We start from the raw sequence: 16033 nt of genomic DNA, 5'->3' as shown, positions 1-16033 counted from the left end.
TTATATATTTATAAAAGGGACTAATACATTTATTAAAAATATATATTACATGTAAGAGAACTTTGAATTTTTTACAAATTTTTTTTAACATGGTTTGAAACAATGAATTAAAAATAAAAATTAATTTTAAGGAAAAAGCTAAAAGTGTAAAATATAATATATATTTAAAATATAATATATTTATAAAAATTATAATGTAATATATTATAAATAGTGCGATTATACAGTTTTATTAATATATCAATTAATTATTATCCATTTACTTTTTAAATCGATCTATTTTTTTTTTTTTTTTTTATAAGAATATTGAAAATTATCACTATTGAATAATCGATGATACAATGTACAATTCTTCTTCTCCCGATAAATTCGATTACTTATTTCTTATTGACGCGTCGTTTTCTCTTCTCTTTACAGAGGACGAGAGCGCTGTAGTGCAGGGCGTCGTTACGAAAGATGGTCTATTCGACGGAAGCATCGTGACCAGATTCGAAGAGTATTACATCGAGCCGACGAGCAGGTATTTGAATAAAAATGAAGACACGTCGCCGCCCTATCACAGCATAGCTTATCGTACTTCCGACGTTACCACCCCACCACATGCATCGTGTGCCAGTCATCAGTTGCACCAAGAGGGAGCTCTTCGTGATTCCTTCGATAGGTGAGTCTTTACCTCGTTTTCTCGAATAGTAAGCATCGTCAATGTAGATCGATGACGACAACATAAATCTCCTTTTAGATTATGTTACAGGATTTAAAATTTATGGGTGATTTTTCATGCTATTTCGTTTGGCGTATTTTTTAGGTCAAATTAAGTCGACTATGTCTTTAGTTAGGATGATGTCAAACAAGATAATGGAGCTTTCTAGATTTTATCTCACGGAAATTCAGAATTCGAATTATGATGACGCGTTATCTTTCTTTATGATAAATCTCATGGATGTATGTTTTCATTTTTGTAATTTCTACTTTTTAAAATGTTTTGATATTTAAAAATGACTTTTTAATAGTATGTTAAAAATGAAATGGTATATTTTAATACCATATTTTAAGACCATATGAATTGAAATAATATTGAAATATTTTCTAGAAAAAGATTTCTTTGCTTATAATTTATCACATTTAATTTACATACAATAATTAATATCAAGTAAAGATTTAATAACTACATTTTTATTACGACATATTTTTAAGCGCGTATATTCTTACCGTTTTATGTTAAGAAAATATATTTGCACAGAAGAAATGATAAAAGAGCACATATTGTTGGCAAATGCGCTATAATTTAGACACATGTAAGAAAATTTTCGCCGGCCAGGATTATCATATATTATACGCGTTCCATGTCAGTCTTCATATTTTAAATGTAAATTTAAGCTTTACGATGTGTGCTGGCTGTTTCTTCAGATATAGATACAACAACTCTCAGGGATTCTACGAGCCTTTGCTCGGCGAACACGTTGCTTTCTACTCGAGGGAAAACAACGCGAGGGTTTTAACATTGGAAACGAGTAACGAGGGTGATTACATAGACACGTGAGTATTATGCATTTTTAAATAAAAAAGAATACCCAAGTTTTTTTTTGATTTTATGTTAATAATGTTAATGATGTTAACTATATTTATGATTATTAATAAAATAATTCTAAAAAAGATATCTGCTACAATTAAATATTTAGTATTCTTATAAATGATGATTTTATTATATTTTTGTATTTAATTTTTTCTACGTTATTCTACTCATATATAGTTAATTACTGTGTTATTAACTGATTATACTAATTAATATTTTTTTAAAATATGAAATATAAATAGTAAACTTTTATATATATATATATATATATATATATATATATATATATATGTATAAGAAGAATTAGCGAAAGGCATAAAAAATATTAGAAAAGATATAAGCATAATATGAAATAACGATAACATTAAAAAATATATATCGTAAATATTTCTCCTTATGATTCTCGAACTTATGTGACTATATGTAACTGTATGTTTTTTTATTAATAACTTATTCAATTATAAAAGAAAGAAAAAAAAGTGGGAAGAGCCTAACAATTTCAACATTATATAAAATACTAGTTGATTTTATCCTGAAACGATTCAATATTAGCAAAGTACTGGGAACGAAAGTCACGGTCGAAATTGAACACCTTAAAGTTAAAATAGAATTCAGACGAGCGGACGCTCGGAGTTAGGAATTCAGGTGTGAGAAAGCATGGCGTTTTTCATCGCGCAATAAAAGTGACTCTATTTCTCTTCCCTCGTAGTATGAGCAACAGAGATCGGATCGCGAGGCATCTGCACAAGCGCGCAACGGTAGACCCTCGGAAAACTACCTGCATGCTCTACTTGCAAGCGGACCATCAGTTTTTCGCGCGATACGGCACGGAGGAAGCCTGTATTGAGGTGATGACGAGGCACGTGCAGAGAGTCAACTCTATCTATAAACACACGGGTGGGTGTTTTTCTTCATAGTAATATATCGTGTGGAGAAATGATCTAACATATTCGCTGGTCCAAAAAGTCAGGAAAATTGAAAACTGTCGAGAGGAATACGAAAAATGTCAGAAAAATTTAATTCAAAGTAGCTAGCGAATAATGAGAAGAAAAAACGAAATTTAAAGACTTTCTTAAAGAATGTCGGAAAATATTTAATGGAAATTTTTTTGGAATTTTATAATTTTTGTCGCGCGGTTAATAATCATAAAAAATAAGTTATTATTTTGATTTTTAATCATTGATATCTAAATTTATATTTATATTAATGTACTTCAACATTGCTCGATTAAACATTGTATTTTTGTACAAAAGAGACAGTAAAAATAGTTATTTTACCTCATACATGTATTGATATACAGAGATAATCTTTTTATTTTTCTCTTGTTTATATTCTCTTGTTTATACTCTCTTGTTTATACTCTCTTGTTTATCCTCTCTTGTTTTAATATGTTAATACTTTAGTACATTAGGCTAAAAACGATGGAACTATAGCCGAAACTTTAGTTTGCAAAAAACTGACAAAAAGATGAATAATTAATTAGAATAAACAAAGGAAAACAGAGTTCCCGTATATTATACGTATTAATGCAATTTAATATGTCACGTAAAACTAACTCTGCAATAATATTAATTCTAATTTAGAAAATATAAAATAAATCTCAATCTAATACAGATACAGGAATCTTTTATTCTGTCTCAATTTTTGTGATTCTCTCTGAGTATTATTATTGAGCTTTCAAATATTGAATAAATGTTGAATAAATTATACATATACATTTTTATAATAAGTACATCGATTTATTTGTTGCGTAATAATAAAATAGAAACGTTGATTAATGCTCCTAATAAAAATAATAATAATATATAATAAGGAAAGAGATATATTTTAATTTATTGTTGAAAATAAAAATAAATTACAATTACATAAGATTGTTTATCCAGCTTTTTACAATATTAAAATTAACATTACATAAAAATATTTTTGTTATATTCATGAAAATGCACACGAAAATATGTACTTAAAATATTTTAATGAAAATTTTTTTTTTTATTACATATAGTTGTGTAACATCTCTGCAAAATATACACTGTTCTGTTTGTTTCTACATACGATATTTTCATTATCGTACTGTTCCATTTGTATAACACACTGAGTTCTGCATTATACGCAAATTACTCTGTTTAGACCAGAGAACGGTAATCACGTGGGAGTCGTCAACATAGAGGAGCAAGAAACGAGACTAGAATAGTACGCGAGTTTAAATGAATTATTATTCAGTTTCGTGATGAATGCGCAGTTTATAAGTAAATAACGGTATTTTTGAACAGTGTCACATTTCTTTTTAGACTTCAATCAAGACGGACGGCCGGATAATATCAGCTTTATGATAAAACGTGTCAAGGTGCACAGCGAGGATGCGCTGAGAGATCCTAATTATCGTTTTCCAGGCAATTACGGCGTGGAGAAATATTTAGAACTTTTCTCAGGTAAGAACATTATTATTCACGTTAAAATTCAACGTGTGGCATAATGTCGAACGTGGTATATGAACGGAGGGAACCGATTGAATTTATAATGCTTCGACGTTTGCCTCATTGTAGAGGAGGATTATGACGCGTTTTGCCTGGCTTACATGTTTACATATCGCGACTTTGAAATGGGAACTCTAGGATTAGCGTGGACGGGCGATTTGAAGAATGCCGGCGGCGTATGTGAGAAGAATGGGGTAAGTGTAGACAAAAGATGAAGATGATAGATTTCTCTCTAAAACATATCGATTTTATTTTCCATCTATAAATATGCAGTTAAATTCTTAACATATGTTATTTAAAATAATTAATTGAAAAAACTGAAAAATATATAATCATTGATCCGATGAAATTTGAAGTATAATTTTATCTTTGCTTTATTGTGCGGTATATTAGCTAATCTACTTTGATGAAAATGCTATGATTATCGATTGATGATGTTACGTTATAAAATCTCGATCATTGCATATTATTGCAATGTATCGTCGTTGACCGAACATTAACGAAAAATAATCGATAATGAAATAATGTTGCAGCATTACCGCGGTAGCATGAAGTCACTCAACACCGGTATAGTGACCCTATTAAATTATGGGAAGCACGTACCGCCTGCGGTCTCTCACGTTACTTTGGCTCACGAGATCGGCCACAACTTTGGTTCACCGGTACGTAGTATATGCTTTCGTCAATCGCATTTAGAACGCTACACGTTCCACATTCCGCGAGGTTGTTATATGTCATATAATTCCGTCAATATACGAGTGACGGTTAAGCTATACATGTCTTTTTGTCCTCTCTCATTCAGCATGATCCGGAACAATGTACACCGGGCGGCGAGGATGGCAACTTTATAATGTTCGCCCGTGCTACCAGTGGTGACAAGCGTAACAACAATCGCTTCAGCCCGTGCAGCCTGAACGCCATAAATCCCGTGCTCAACAGCAAGGCACGTTCACCGAAGGGATGCTTTACCGGTGAGTTTTATACATGGAGCGACGAACGAGATATATCGTTGCCGTTGCGACGAGAAACGAACGTTGATCGAATGCTCCACATCTTCTCCAATTATTCTGCGCTTCGTTGCTCCATATAACTTGGCGGTGCTTGCATTGTTTATTGTAGAACCGCAAGTATCTCTGTGTGGTAACGGCGTGGTGGAGGAAGGCGAGGAGTGCGACTGCGGCTGGGAAGAGGATTGCCGGGACTCGTGTTGCTTTCCTCAACGCCGTTATCCGCCGGCCGAGGAGACTCCGTGTACGCTCACACCACGCTCCGTGTGTAGTCCTAGTCAAGTATGTATAAAGTTTCCAAAAAAAAGAAGCTTGAGTTGGACTGTATTGTCGAGGGAATTTTAGGATGACTTTTCTTTCTTAAAATTTAATTCGAAGCTTCTTTTAAAGCCATGCTTGTATCTTTTCAATCTCTTGAATATTAAATATTAAATATCCAAGTGTACAAATTCTCAAATGTTCGCTTTTATCCAATTGTCTATATATTTAAAAAACGTTTAAATATTTGATTGTTTAAATATCTAGAAAAGAAATAAATTAATTCTACGAAGTTTACTTTAGGCAATTTATTCACCGATATGCGTAATGTAATTATACGTGCACTGCATGCACGACATGATGTAATTTCGACGGCTCTGTTTGCTTCTCCCTTTTCAGGGTCCGTGCTGTACCGCCGAGTGTAATCTCCGTTTCGGAGACAAGTGCAGGGATGACAATGGCTGCCGCGACGCGAGTTTCTGCGACGGTCGTTCTCCCTATTGTCCGCCGTCCATTAATAAGCCCAATAAAACCATTTGCAATCGTGAACTGGTTTGCTTTATGGGGGTAGATATTAATTTTGTTAAGAATATTGATACTTTTATTAGATATATTTGTCTCACACGCATGAAACTTTTGTTTATAATAAGGAATGCACTGGCAGCATTTGTCTGGCATACGGATTGGAATCTTGCCAATGCATACCAGGTCCGAACGATTCGCCGACGAAGGCTTGCGAGCTTTGTTGCCGACTTCCTGGGGAAAATCAACCATGCTTGTATGTTTTGTATTATTTTGTGGATTGGAATTTTAATAAAATTTTCTTTGTTCAACAAATTAACAGATTGGGATTTAATTATTTATAAAATATTTTTTGCAGGTCTTCTTTCGACTGGAATTCTCCGCCATATGATATTCCTGATATGTTTTCAAAACCGGGAACTCCATGTAACGATTACAATGGCTACTGTGATGTCTTTCAAAAGTGTCGTGAAGTAAATAGAATTAAAATTAGCGACATAACGAAGTAGGAATAGAGATGTATAGCTGGTGTTAATTAAAATATTTTATTTAGGTTGATCCAAGCGGTCCATTAGCAACTTTAAGAAAGCTGTTATTATCCGACGAGAGCCTCGCTACTTTCAGACGGTGGGTTGCCGAACATTGGTATGCCGCTGCTCTGATAATTTTAGCAGCGATATCATTACTGGTACGTTTATTATTAGAAATATTATTTATATTTTCTTTTGAACAATTGTTATTTATTGCCAAAATCAAATTCTAAATTTCTCTAATTTTTATCGATTTTATTTATCATTTTTAATCAACAATTTGATCGAATGCCTATTGCTGGTAGAAACGGCTACGGAAAAAAGTGAAAGACGAGAGTAAGTGTAGGGATATATCAAAGTAAGCTTTATTTGAATATTTGAATTCTATAATATTTATTGCATAATAATGGAATTAATTACTGTTTTTCTAATTCATATTATTATGTATTAAAGAATTATTTGTAGTTTCTTTCCAAGATATGTAAATTTGATTAAAATGTTATGTAGAAGCAAAAATTCTTATAGTTAGAAAATGTATAAGCTTTAATTATTTTTCGAATAAAATGATAATTTGAACGTAAATTATATATCGATGTAGTTATTTTGTAAACTAAAGATGTCAATAAATAGTATATATTTGTGGCAGTAGTATCTCCATATTTCATATATTCTTAAGTTCTTGTACTACCAAGAAAAAATAGAAAATAAAATTGTAATTTACTTATAAACAATCAATGATCTTTTTCTCTTTTTCTAGGTGGCCAGCATGAGATTACTGGGCAAGCGACCAGACTTGAAGTTAAAATCTGTCACGATAATTCACAGTTCTACAACGGAAACGGTGCGACTTCCGCCGGAGGGTACGGAAGGAGTGACAGTGCATCCACCAGCAGTGCGCGCCAAGCTTCCTCTTAGTCGAAAAGTCAGAGAAAAAAGGCGTCATCGCAAACATAAAGAAGGTGGACACACTGACAAGTCTAACAATAAAGTAAGGAATTAATTCAAAAAGAAAAAATATATTAGAAAATTATTGTATCAGTGATATAGTGATTATCGTTTATTAATTATCTAAATATTAATTTAAGTGTTTATATTAGAATTCTCTATTGAGTTTGACATTTTGGATTAAATCTCGTTTGTACTTTTAAAGGATGTCATAACGAAGAAAAAACAACAAAATCAGCAAACGAAAAGATTATCTACCGGGCAGTTGGATGATTTCGCGCGGAAAAGGCCGGCCGAGGCTTTGGCTGCTGCGGCGCAGGAAAATAAACGGAAAAAGACTATATCGGTGAAAGATAAGGGGCAAACCGGTAATAATCTGGCTGGTGACTGCGGCGGCGGCGATAATGATAAAAGGAAGCGTAAGAAGCAGCATAGGAAGGAGGTAATTGATTATTCGGCGATTCAGGCAGAGAAAGAACCGGAGCCAAATGCAGATCCTAAGAGCAAGGTGCGCTCTTGGCTATTAGCGTCTTCGCAATGCCGACCGGATATTGGCACGCGGACTAATATGAGCGGTTTGCCAAAGAGCAAGTCAACTCCAGTGGGTCTAACAGCCAGTGGAGGTGGTGTGGTAGCATCCAGACAACCGGTGGTGCCGGTAACGAGGCAACAAGCTTCAACACCTGCCCGACGTTCCGGCGCTCTGGAAGCTGGACGGATGATGGAATTGAAAAATTCATCGGGTTCTCTCGCTAGGAAAGAACGGGCGAGACTTCAAGTAGTGTACAAGCCGCCGTTCCGGTTTAGTGTAAAACTACGCAAATCTGATAAGGTGGCGCAAGCACCAGCAGGCGCGACTGCGAGTCATGCTAATGTGAGTAGCAGAACCGCGAAGCTGCCGAGAACCGGAGTACTTCTGCGAACTGCCAAAAGAAAGGATCGAGTTAGGATAGGCAGAGCGCGACAAATCGCGCCTACCGGTATTGGGAACAGCGGAAGTGATCTGCCGGAACCGGCCAATTCCGATTTACATACCGTACCTTCCGATTTGGAAGTACTATTATCGGAGAGCGAGTTTCTTTTCTCAGACACGTGACCATGGGCTTCGATAGGAACGAGCGTGTTTGAGTTTATTTCGAGTCGCTACGCGGCTTGTAAGTAGTTTTTATGTATTTATTCTAGCGCAAGAAAGAGATTACTTTATTAAAATATGCGCGCGGGATGATAAATGCGTTGAATCGCAAGCGCGTGCATTAAAGAAATCCCGTCCGAGAACGTGAAAGGGAAGAGTAATCTAATTGATTTATTGCCGAATTTATCGAATGATGTTTCAGTTCTTGTTTCAACTATTTGCCAATTGTCCTGTGTATAGGTCAGGAGAACATAGATTCTTATCGTTTTTCCTTCCCTTATCTTTAGAATAAAGCGATAGCGCGACGACCGATTATATATGTTTATGATTGCTTGTGCTGTGATCGTCAGTGCGATGAAAATATTTTTCATGTGCAATTAGAACAAACGAAATTTGCGCTTGGACGATGACGAACGTTGCACCGGCGTTAGTTTTCGACGATCGAGCCAGTTTTCTTCTTCCAAAGAAAGGGGCCAAATCAACTGTTTAAGAGTGACTGGCAAATAATACTGATCACACTCGCCTAATATTTCACGAAACTGTGAAAGGAGATTATGTCTTACAATTCGTTTTCATCAATGATAGCTTTAAATTTTCGGGATTCAGTGTGCAACTGATATCGTACTCAAAAAGCAAAACGTATTGAAAGCAATGCTTTATCTTAATATCTCTTTACACTGTGCCTGTGCTGTTACTCTCTGTACCCTATTTTCTGACATTGAAGGAAGATCGCATCTGAGAAAGGTAAAGCTTTTATTTATATATCGATAATATATCGATGGCAGTTGAGAGGATGACAAAAAGAAAAATACGTTAAAGCATAGATGACTTTGATTAATTAATTTTTATTAATTGCTTTTTTCTAAATTATAACTCTAATTATAAAATGTAGCTATAATTTTACATCGTCGTTGCTATATGATACGGCTATAAAAAAACTTTATATTTTAGATCTAGCTGTAATATTACTATTATATATTTTATATTATAACCCTAGCTATATAATATAGCTAAAAACAATACAAAATACATTGTACATTCCAACTTTCGCTATGATATATGTAATTAATGTGTATTTTACGTTATAGCTATCATTGTAATGTAACGTATCATACATATATTAGCTATAGTTATATTTATCATAGCTAGGGCTATGATATTGACGCAGAGGAACAAAACTTAATATATCACGCGCACGATAGAGAGTTCAGAGAGTTAACCTGATATTAATGGGTTGACATCCACCTAGGGGATAACGTCTATCTAGGATGTCAGGCAACTTTGAAAAGGGAGGTCCTCTCGTATTTTCACCGACCTGCCTGTGACGTTAGAGTAACGTTATTACTCACTTGAGAGATTCCTATTGTCAACAATTCCTATAATCTGCTACAACTCGAAGTATCCCGTCGGGGTAACTAGTTTGTCTTTAGCGAGTCTGCGAATAAAATCGCGAATCGAGCCAACGGCGGATTACTTATATATTTTTAAGGCTGTACAATATCTCTTTAATGATGCCTGTTCCGCCGAGTTTTCCGTTGCTCGCGATTACTATCGGAGGAGACCTCGTTTCTCCTATTTTATACTCAATCTCCAACTCCGAATATCTCTGGTGCTAACACTCGGTGTACTTACGCCTTTGTCCGATCGTGTTTCCGAGCGTAATTTCCATTTGTAAATATGCTTTACTGCCCAGACATTACTGTTCGTTCTACAAAAGATAAGTGGATTAACTAGAATCGATAGATAATCATCCTATTTGCATTTAGATCTTTTTCCAAACATTTCTGATAAGGTAAAGAGAAAAAAATTTATATATATCAAATATATTGTATAATTATCAATATAGAAAGAGAAACATTTTTATAATTCGAAGAATTAAATTAAGAAAAGGAAATACATAATAACATATATAAATGCATTGAAATTAATTCGCGATGAAGCGATAGTGTACAAAATATTTTTGTTTTTGTATTACAAATATATATTCCAGGATCGGTTGTATAAAACGGATCTCTATCGATTCTTATTAATTGGCTTATGTATTTTTTGCATCGAATGCGTTTGCTGAGTTTAAGTTCCTTGCACTCGCGGCTCAGCTGCAGTCGGGTGCTAAAAAAATATATCTTGGTACAGAGAGTATTCACGTGTTCGCGTTTCAAGAACCGGCTTCACAATCTCTTGCATGTGTCGCCGCGATCTGCCACGATTTCATTCTGGATCGTGATAGATCCGCGATGGCCGATTCGGTTAATCGTTATGAAATCGATTTTACTAGCTATTATTAGCCAACACGTATGAGTACGGTTAATGTATCCTCTTTTAAGATCCATTTATGATCACCGACTTCTCATATTGCCTGCTTGACATGTTAAATGTGCACGTATGAGTTGTCACTCTGTATAGTAAAGTAACAAAGTCGGATTGATACGGATGATGACTCGATACTCAAGGATAATAACATTAATAATATTAATACGCTCGTTGGCGATATTCATTTTTATATCATTCCATAACAAAAAGTATTATTTAGGAGAAGGAAGCAAAAAATGAAAGGAAATAAGATAAATATATAACTTTATCTATTTTGTATGTATAAAATCCACTAAACGATGTAAACAGGGTTTGATAGGTTTCTTTTAATTTTTAATTAAAACTACTATGACATCGCCATGTGTGTACTTGCACACACAATTCAGTGTAATTGAATCATGTAATTAATTTACTTTCCAAACTGTATATTTTCTCTATTTAGATTTATGTAAATAACTAAACTCACGACAAACGAGAATTCTCAGTTATTAAATCATGTATTATTTGGAGTTAAAAAAGCCATTATATATCATTAATTAATTTCATCTTTTTAAAAAACATATTTCGCTCGTATGATTGAGTTTTGCAATAAAGTGCAGCTATCGCGGTAATAAATATTAATATTTACATTTCTATGACGATACGTGTTATACATTCATTCGTCAAATGCAGTTGAAAGCCTAATTTGATAAATAAACGATGTTTTAACTCCAAAACTTGTAAAGGCAATACATTTACATCTATTATTACTTACTTGTATAAGTAAACAAAGACTTTGCAGAAACTGTGCTTTGTTTTAGCACTTATACTCTTGGCTGACCGTATTTTGTATACTTACATAATCGGTTCCATTAACTACTGAAAGTGGTGTTTATAATAAAAATCCGCTTGCGTGTATATGTGTGCGCGCGCGTATGTGTATGTATGTATCGCGTGTGTATGTGTGTGTGTGTGTGTGTGTGTCTGTACACACTCTTAAATGTACTTAATTTAGAAGATGTGTGATGTTACTTTTACACGAACTCATAGACATGATTGTGACTCGTAAAGAAGCGCTTTTATTTTTAAGATCGAGCTGTGTTATATCATTTTCTTTTGAATTAATTGAGAATCGATATCGATGTCATTTTAAAGAATTAAATTCTCGATTATTATGTTTAATTTTAAAAATGTCGCCAGTAAATAAATTAATAAACAAGTGTTTATACGACCAAACGGCAATTTATTGTTTGATTATTATATCACAAATGATATAATAATCAAACAAGTGATATAATAATCAAACAATAAATTCTCGATGTTGTCATAGTAAAAATTGAATTAAATCGAAAAAAATTTACTTCACAAAATTGAATATATTCTTTCCGAGATAAAGATTAGATTCGAAGTTCTTGACATTTCTCATTTTCAAGTTTTTATGTAACTTATTTTAACATATCTTAATTTTGAATAAAGTATTTCTAATTCTCAATGGCTAGAGAAAATTAACTATTAGCATATGTATTTGTCTATGTCAGAAAGAAAAAAGAAAGGAAAAAAAATCTTTTTTTACATGACATATGTCTTCATGTATTCCATTTAAATTTGAGCTCATAGAAATTTTGATTTTAATTCCGAATTTTTAGCCGATTATAATTCAATGGCGCGATTCGCTTTTTGTGCCTAGTCGCTGCGCAAAAAACTGCTGTGTATTACTTAATTAAACGTAACGAGCGTTTAATTCGAATATTCGTTAACTTTGCATTTTGTTAACTTTTGCATCTATATCCATATATAAATATATATGTACCTTTATTGTGATACATACTTATATACATTGTACGAATAACTAGAGAAATGTATTCCGCTTTGGTTGTAAGGTTTGCGTTGTAACGAATAACGAAGCAAAAAAGAAAGAAAAGGAAGAAGTGGGAGAACAAGAGAGAAAATAGCTTGGACGTAGAATCAACAAATAGATAACAAAAAAGATGAGTTATTCGGATTCAGTAATGTGTAGATGATAAATTGTAGCTGTTACCTTTGTATAGTCTGTCCACTGAGAGATTCAGTCGCGACAAAATGAATCAAATCTGTAGACGCGATTAAACAATTTTCTACGTAAATTTGACGAGTGCGATGGAAAACGCATACATATGGGAAAGATTTTGCCCCATTTGGATCTCTAATTTCGTCCTAAATTGCGGCGAGTTCTGATTAGTGCAAAATTAATTAATAAGCACAAATCGAGAAAGTAATCAATTTATAGCAAAATCAAAGCAAAACCTGAAGTATTTACTGAAGAGAGTTTTAAATGAAAAATAGGCATCAGTCATATCTTATTGTTAGAGGTATCAGGTTTGCATTATTTTCTAAAAAGATGTATTTTAATTAATATTAAATATTTTTATTTATTTTATTTAAGCACATTTTCTCTAGCATAAGACTTGCACAATTCTATTTTTTATTTGACAAATTGAATCGCTCATTTAATTGAAGATATTTCACTTAACACTGCTAAGTCAATAGAACATGATAGTATTGTTAAGGAAAAATCAACGAGAAAATCAAAAAGTATATATTAAGGAGAGAGAAAACACACATCGAAAGGGATTTGATTTTTACTTGAATTTTCTAAAATGTGAGAATAGAAAGAAATAAGGTTGAAATTTTAAATGGAAATTAAATTTCTTTCAATTTGTATTGTTGTATTTTATTTGTTTGTTGTATTTTTCAAAGCAAGAATTTTTACAAGGATTTCTTTAAGCTTTTACAATATATTGGGATTGAAGATCATGTAAATCATCTAGCAAGAAGAACTATTGATATTGCCATGTGGCGTGAAATCTTTTTTTGTGTGTGTGCATATTTATCGTATGACTTTGAAAAAGTAGTCCAGTAATTGTAGCAGTAAACATTGTATTTTTGATCTGCAAATGATTAGAGCGCTGAACGACTATGGTGACTAGACAGTAATCGAAGACAAATTGATTGTTCGTACTTATATACTATAATCATTCCCGTTAAACTCGAGTGCTTCTTATTCCATTTAATAGTTAGCAGTAGCGGGAGGGAAAACCTCCGCATGCCAAATGACACGACACACTCGGATCGACAAAGTCGAGGGCACAAGTGGTCTCGATCCGAACCTATTCGGAATATTAGATACGTCCGATAGGCGAGACTGTTATTTTATTTTAACTTTTATCGCGTAAGAAAAAAACCATAAACTTGTAATTGATATAAGATGGGGCTGCTGTATTTTTACACGGACTTTGTACAAATATAACAGAAATTCGCGTGGAGAGTAACGCGATGTGTACATACCTGTATACTAATAAACGCTAGATGAAATGTGAAATGTACTGGAGAAATTTCATGTGCAATACTCTTTCTCAAAGACATTTTTCTTTTATTAATCGATCGTAAATTTATTGTTCATTAATTTGTTCTTTAATCATTATTAATTAATCATTTCTTCTTTTCTTACACATGTTATCTAGCAGTTTTTTAGCTACTTTATCTATCGCTGCTTCCTTCATCTCGCGAAATTCTGTCTATAAAAAAAGCAATATTAAAATTTGTATTATATAAATTTATGATATAGAGTAAATTTTATGTATATATCTTTGTAGAAGAGATTGGACCTACCTTCATATCGAGCAATTTTTCCTGTCGAGCTTCCTTCTCCGCGACTGTACGAGATATCTTCTCGTCTTCATCCTTTAATGCTTTTTTATACTTCTTTTCCCACGCATCCTTAGCTGCTAAAGATGCGGTCAACTCTTTTCTCAGAAGAATCATATCGTTAGCTTTCTTCTTTTTTATTCTTGCATCTTCTTCCTGTATTTTTTGCATCGTCTGCTCTATCATTTTGCGATCTAGCTCTTTCTCTTTATTTCTTTTCTCTTCCATACGTCGATGATTGTTCATTATTTGTCTTTGTAGATCAGTGCGCAAATTCCGCTTTTTTTTCTCTTGTTCAGCTTGTTGCAATTTTTCAACGGTTTTGTCTTGATGCAAGAGTTGGATTAATTTTGCCTGGCTCGCTTCAAAATTAACTTTTTTCTCTATCAGACGTGATCGAGCTTCCTTTAGAGCACAATCCGATAACGATTGCGGGAAGGATTTTGCTCGACTTAATTTTATCCCGCGTTTTATTTCTTCGTCTGTAGTTTGCAAAAAAATTGATTTTAATATCGCAAGAATTGAAGAAGATAAAAGAGAAAGAATATATAAAAGAAAAAGAAACAATTACACCATTTTAAATGAATACTTTTTTATATGATATATATTATTCATTAGTCCTTATACTTTTACGCAGCGATAATTCAGCAGCCAATCTATTAGTCACTTCAATTTCCCTTTGTTTCAGATCAATAAGTTTTTGTGCATGTAATAATTTTTCCTTCTCGCAGATTTCTCGTTGCTTGGCCTTCAAATGACGTCGAGCTATTTTGGCATCGCATTGCTTTATCAATTCAGCTCGACTCATCTCTAACTGCATTTCTTTTCCATCATTTTTCTTCTTATCTTCTGCGTTTGACTTGATGTCTACCAAATACTATCCTTGGCGAGTCTTCCCCATTTTTTAAATATATGAAACGTAATATATATATATATATATATATATATATATATATATATATATATATTCATGATGTAAAACATGAATTACATCATGAATGTATTATTGTTTTATGACAATCAACCAATTTCAACCAATTTGAAATTGGTGTTAATGTTTTTTTTTCTCTATTTGAAATCACAAATCGCGATCGCATTGTTGCATTTGTAAATGGTGATGATTTGTGCGTGATTATTTTTTAATTGTGTTGATTTTAAATTCTCACACAATTCGAAAAATCTTTTGTTAATATTTTAGAGATTTTTTGAATTGGATTTCTTGGAATTTTAATTAGTGTCTCATTTTTTTTATATTCAATATATTCTTTAAAAATTTATTTTGTTCTTTTTTATTTTCTCTATCCTTATTTTTTCTAGCGATGTGCGAGAATAATTTATATATGTTCATATAAAATGCATATATATATATATATATACAAAAAATATTTTAATAATAGAATACATACTATATATAATATATTTTGTTAATGTATAATGAATGACGAAATATACTAATAAATCCAGATACATTTCTGTTCCATAAAATTTATAGATGTAGTATAGACACGCAGCAAATGGCGATTTTACGATCGACAAATAAATTTGACTACGTAGTTTCAGCTTTTCCAGTGAATGTAGATGGTGGTACTAGACATGGTAAACATCGTATGTACAAAAAT

At 32.9% G+C, this 16033-nt stretch overlaps 2 protein-coding genes across 2 annotated transcripts in view; one reads left to right on the top strand and one right to left on the bottom strand.

The window, feature by feature from the left end:
* LOC126850234 (disintegrin and metalloproteinase domain-containing protein 10) overlaps positions 1-11954 on the top strand; it is a 53592-nt gene extending 41638 nt beyond the window's left edge. Inside the window, exons 5-18 of the mRNA XM_050592998.1 lie at positions 418-661; positions 1408-1536; positions 2283-2470; positions 3862-4002; positions 4117-4241; positions 4581-4709; positions 4850-5018; positions 5167-5336; positions 5712-5879; positions 5963-6090; positions 6193-6307; positions 6388-6522; positions 7122-7352; positions 7515-11954. Of these exons, the coding sequence (XP_050448955.1) occupies positions 418-661; positions 1408-1536; positions 2283-2470; positions 3862-4002; positions 4117-4241; positions 4581-4709; positions 4850-5018; positions 5167-5336; positions 5712-5879; positions 5963-6090; positions 6193-6307; positions 6388-6522; positions 7122-7352; positions 7515-8405 (2963 nt within the window). The 3' untranslated portion in view covers positions 8406-11954. The remainder of the gene's footprint in view (positions 1-417; positions 662-1407; positions 1537-2282; positions 2471-3861; positions 4003-4116; positions 4242-4580; positions 4710-4849; positions 5019-5166; positions 5337-5711; positions 5880-5962; positions 6091-6192; positions 6308-6387; positions 6523-7121; positions 7353-7514) is intronic.
* Positions 11955-12026: 72 nt separating this feature from the next.
* LOC126850350 (meiosis-specific nuclear structural protein 1-like) lies at positions 12027-15322 on the bottom strand. The gene is made up of 3 exons (XM_050593243.1): positions 15042-15322; positions 14379-14896; positions 12027-14284 (listed from the first exon to the last, which is right to left on the bottom strand). Exons 1-3 carry the CDS (start codon positions 15232-15234, stop codon positions 14195-14197), a joined length of 801 nt encoding a protein of 266 aa, XP_050449200.1. The 5' UTR covers positions 15235-15322; the 3' UTR covers positions 12027-14194.
* Between the last annotated feature and the right edge of the window lie 711 nt (positions 15323-16033).

The sequence above is a fragment of the Cataglyphis hispanica genome, chromosome 6, assembly GCF_021464435.1.
Source record: "Cataglyphis hispanica isolate Lineage 1 chromosome 6, ULB_Chis1_1.0, whole genome shotgun sequence".
Classification (NCBI taxonomy): domain Eukaryota; kingdom Metazoa; phylum Arthropoda; class Insecta; order Hymenoptera; family Formicidae; genus Cataglyphis; species Cataglyphis hispanica.
Note: the sequence above shows the minus strand (reverse complement) of the source record. Positions and strands in the feature narration are given on the sequence as shown.

What these genes read in the sequence shown, in the direction of transcription:
- LOC126850350 (XM_050593243.1), bottom strand. Translation starts at nt 15,234, where the DNA reads ATGCAGTTAGAGATGAGTCGAGCTGAATTGATAAAGCAATGCGATGCC. An exon ending in TGAATTATCGCTGCGTAAAA is followed by an intron (nt 14,897 to 15,041) that starts GTATAAGGACTA and finishes TGCAAACTACAG; the next exon opens with ACGAAGAAATAAAACGCGGG. An exon ending in AAAAATTGCTCGATATGAAG is followed by an intron (nt 14,285 to 14,378) that starts GTAGGTCCAATC and finishes CTTTTTTTATAG; the next exon opens with ACAGAATTTCGCGAGATGAA.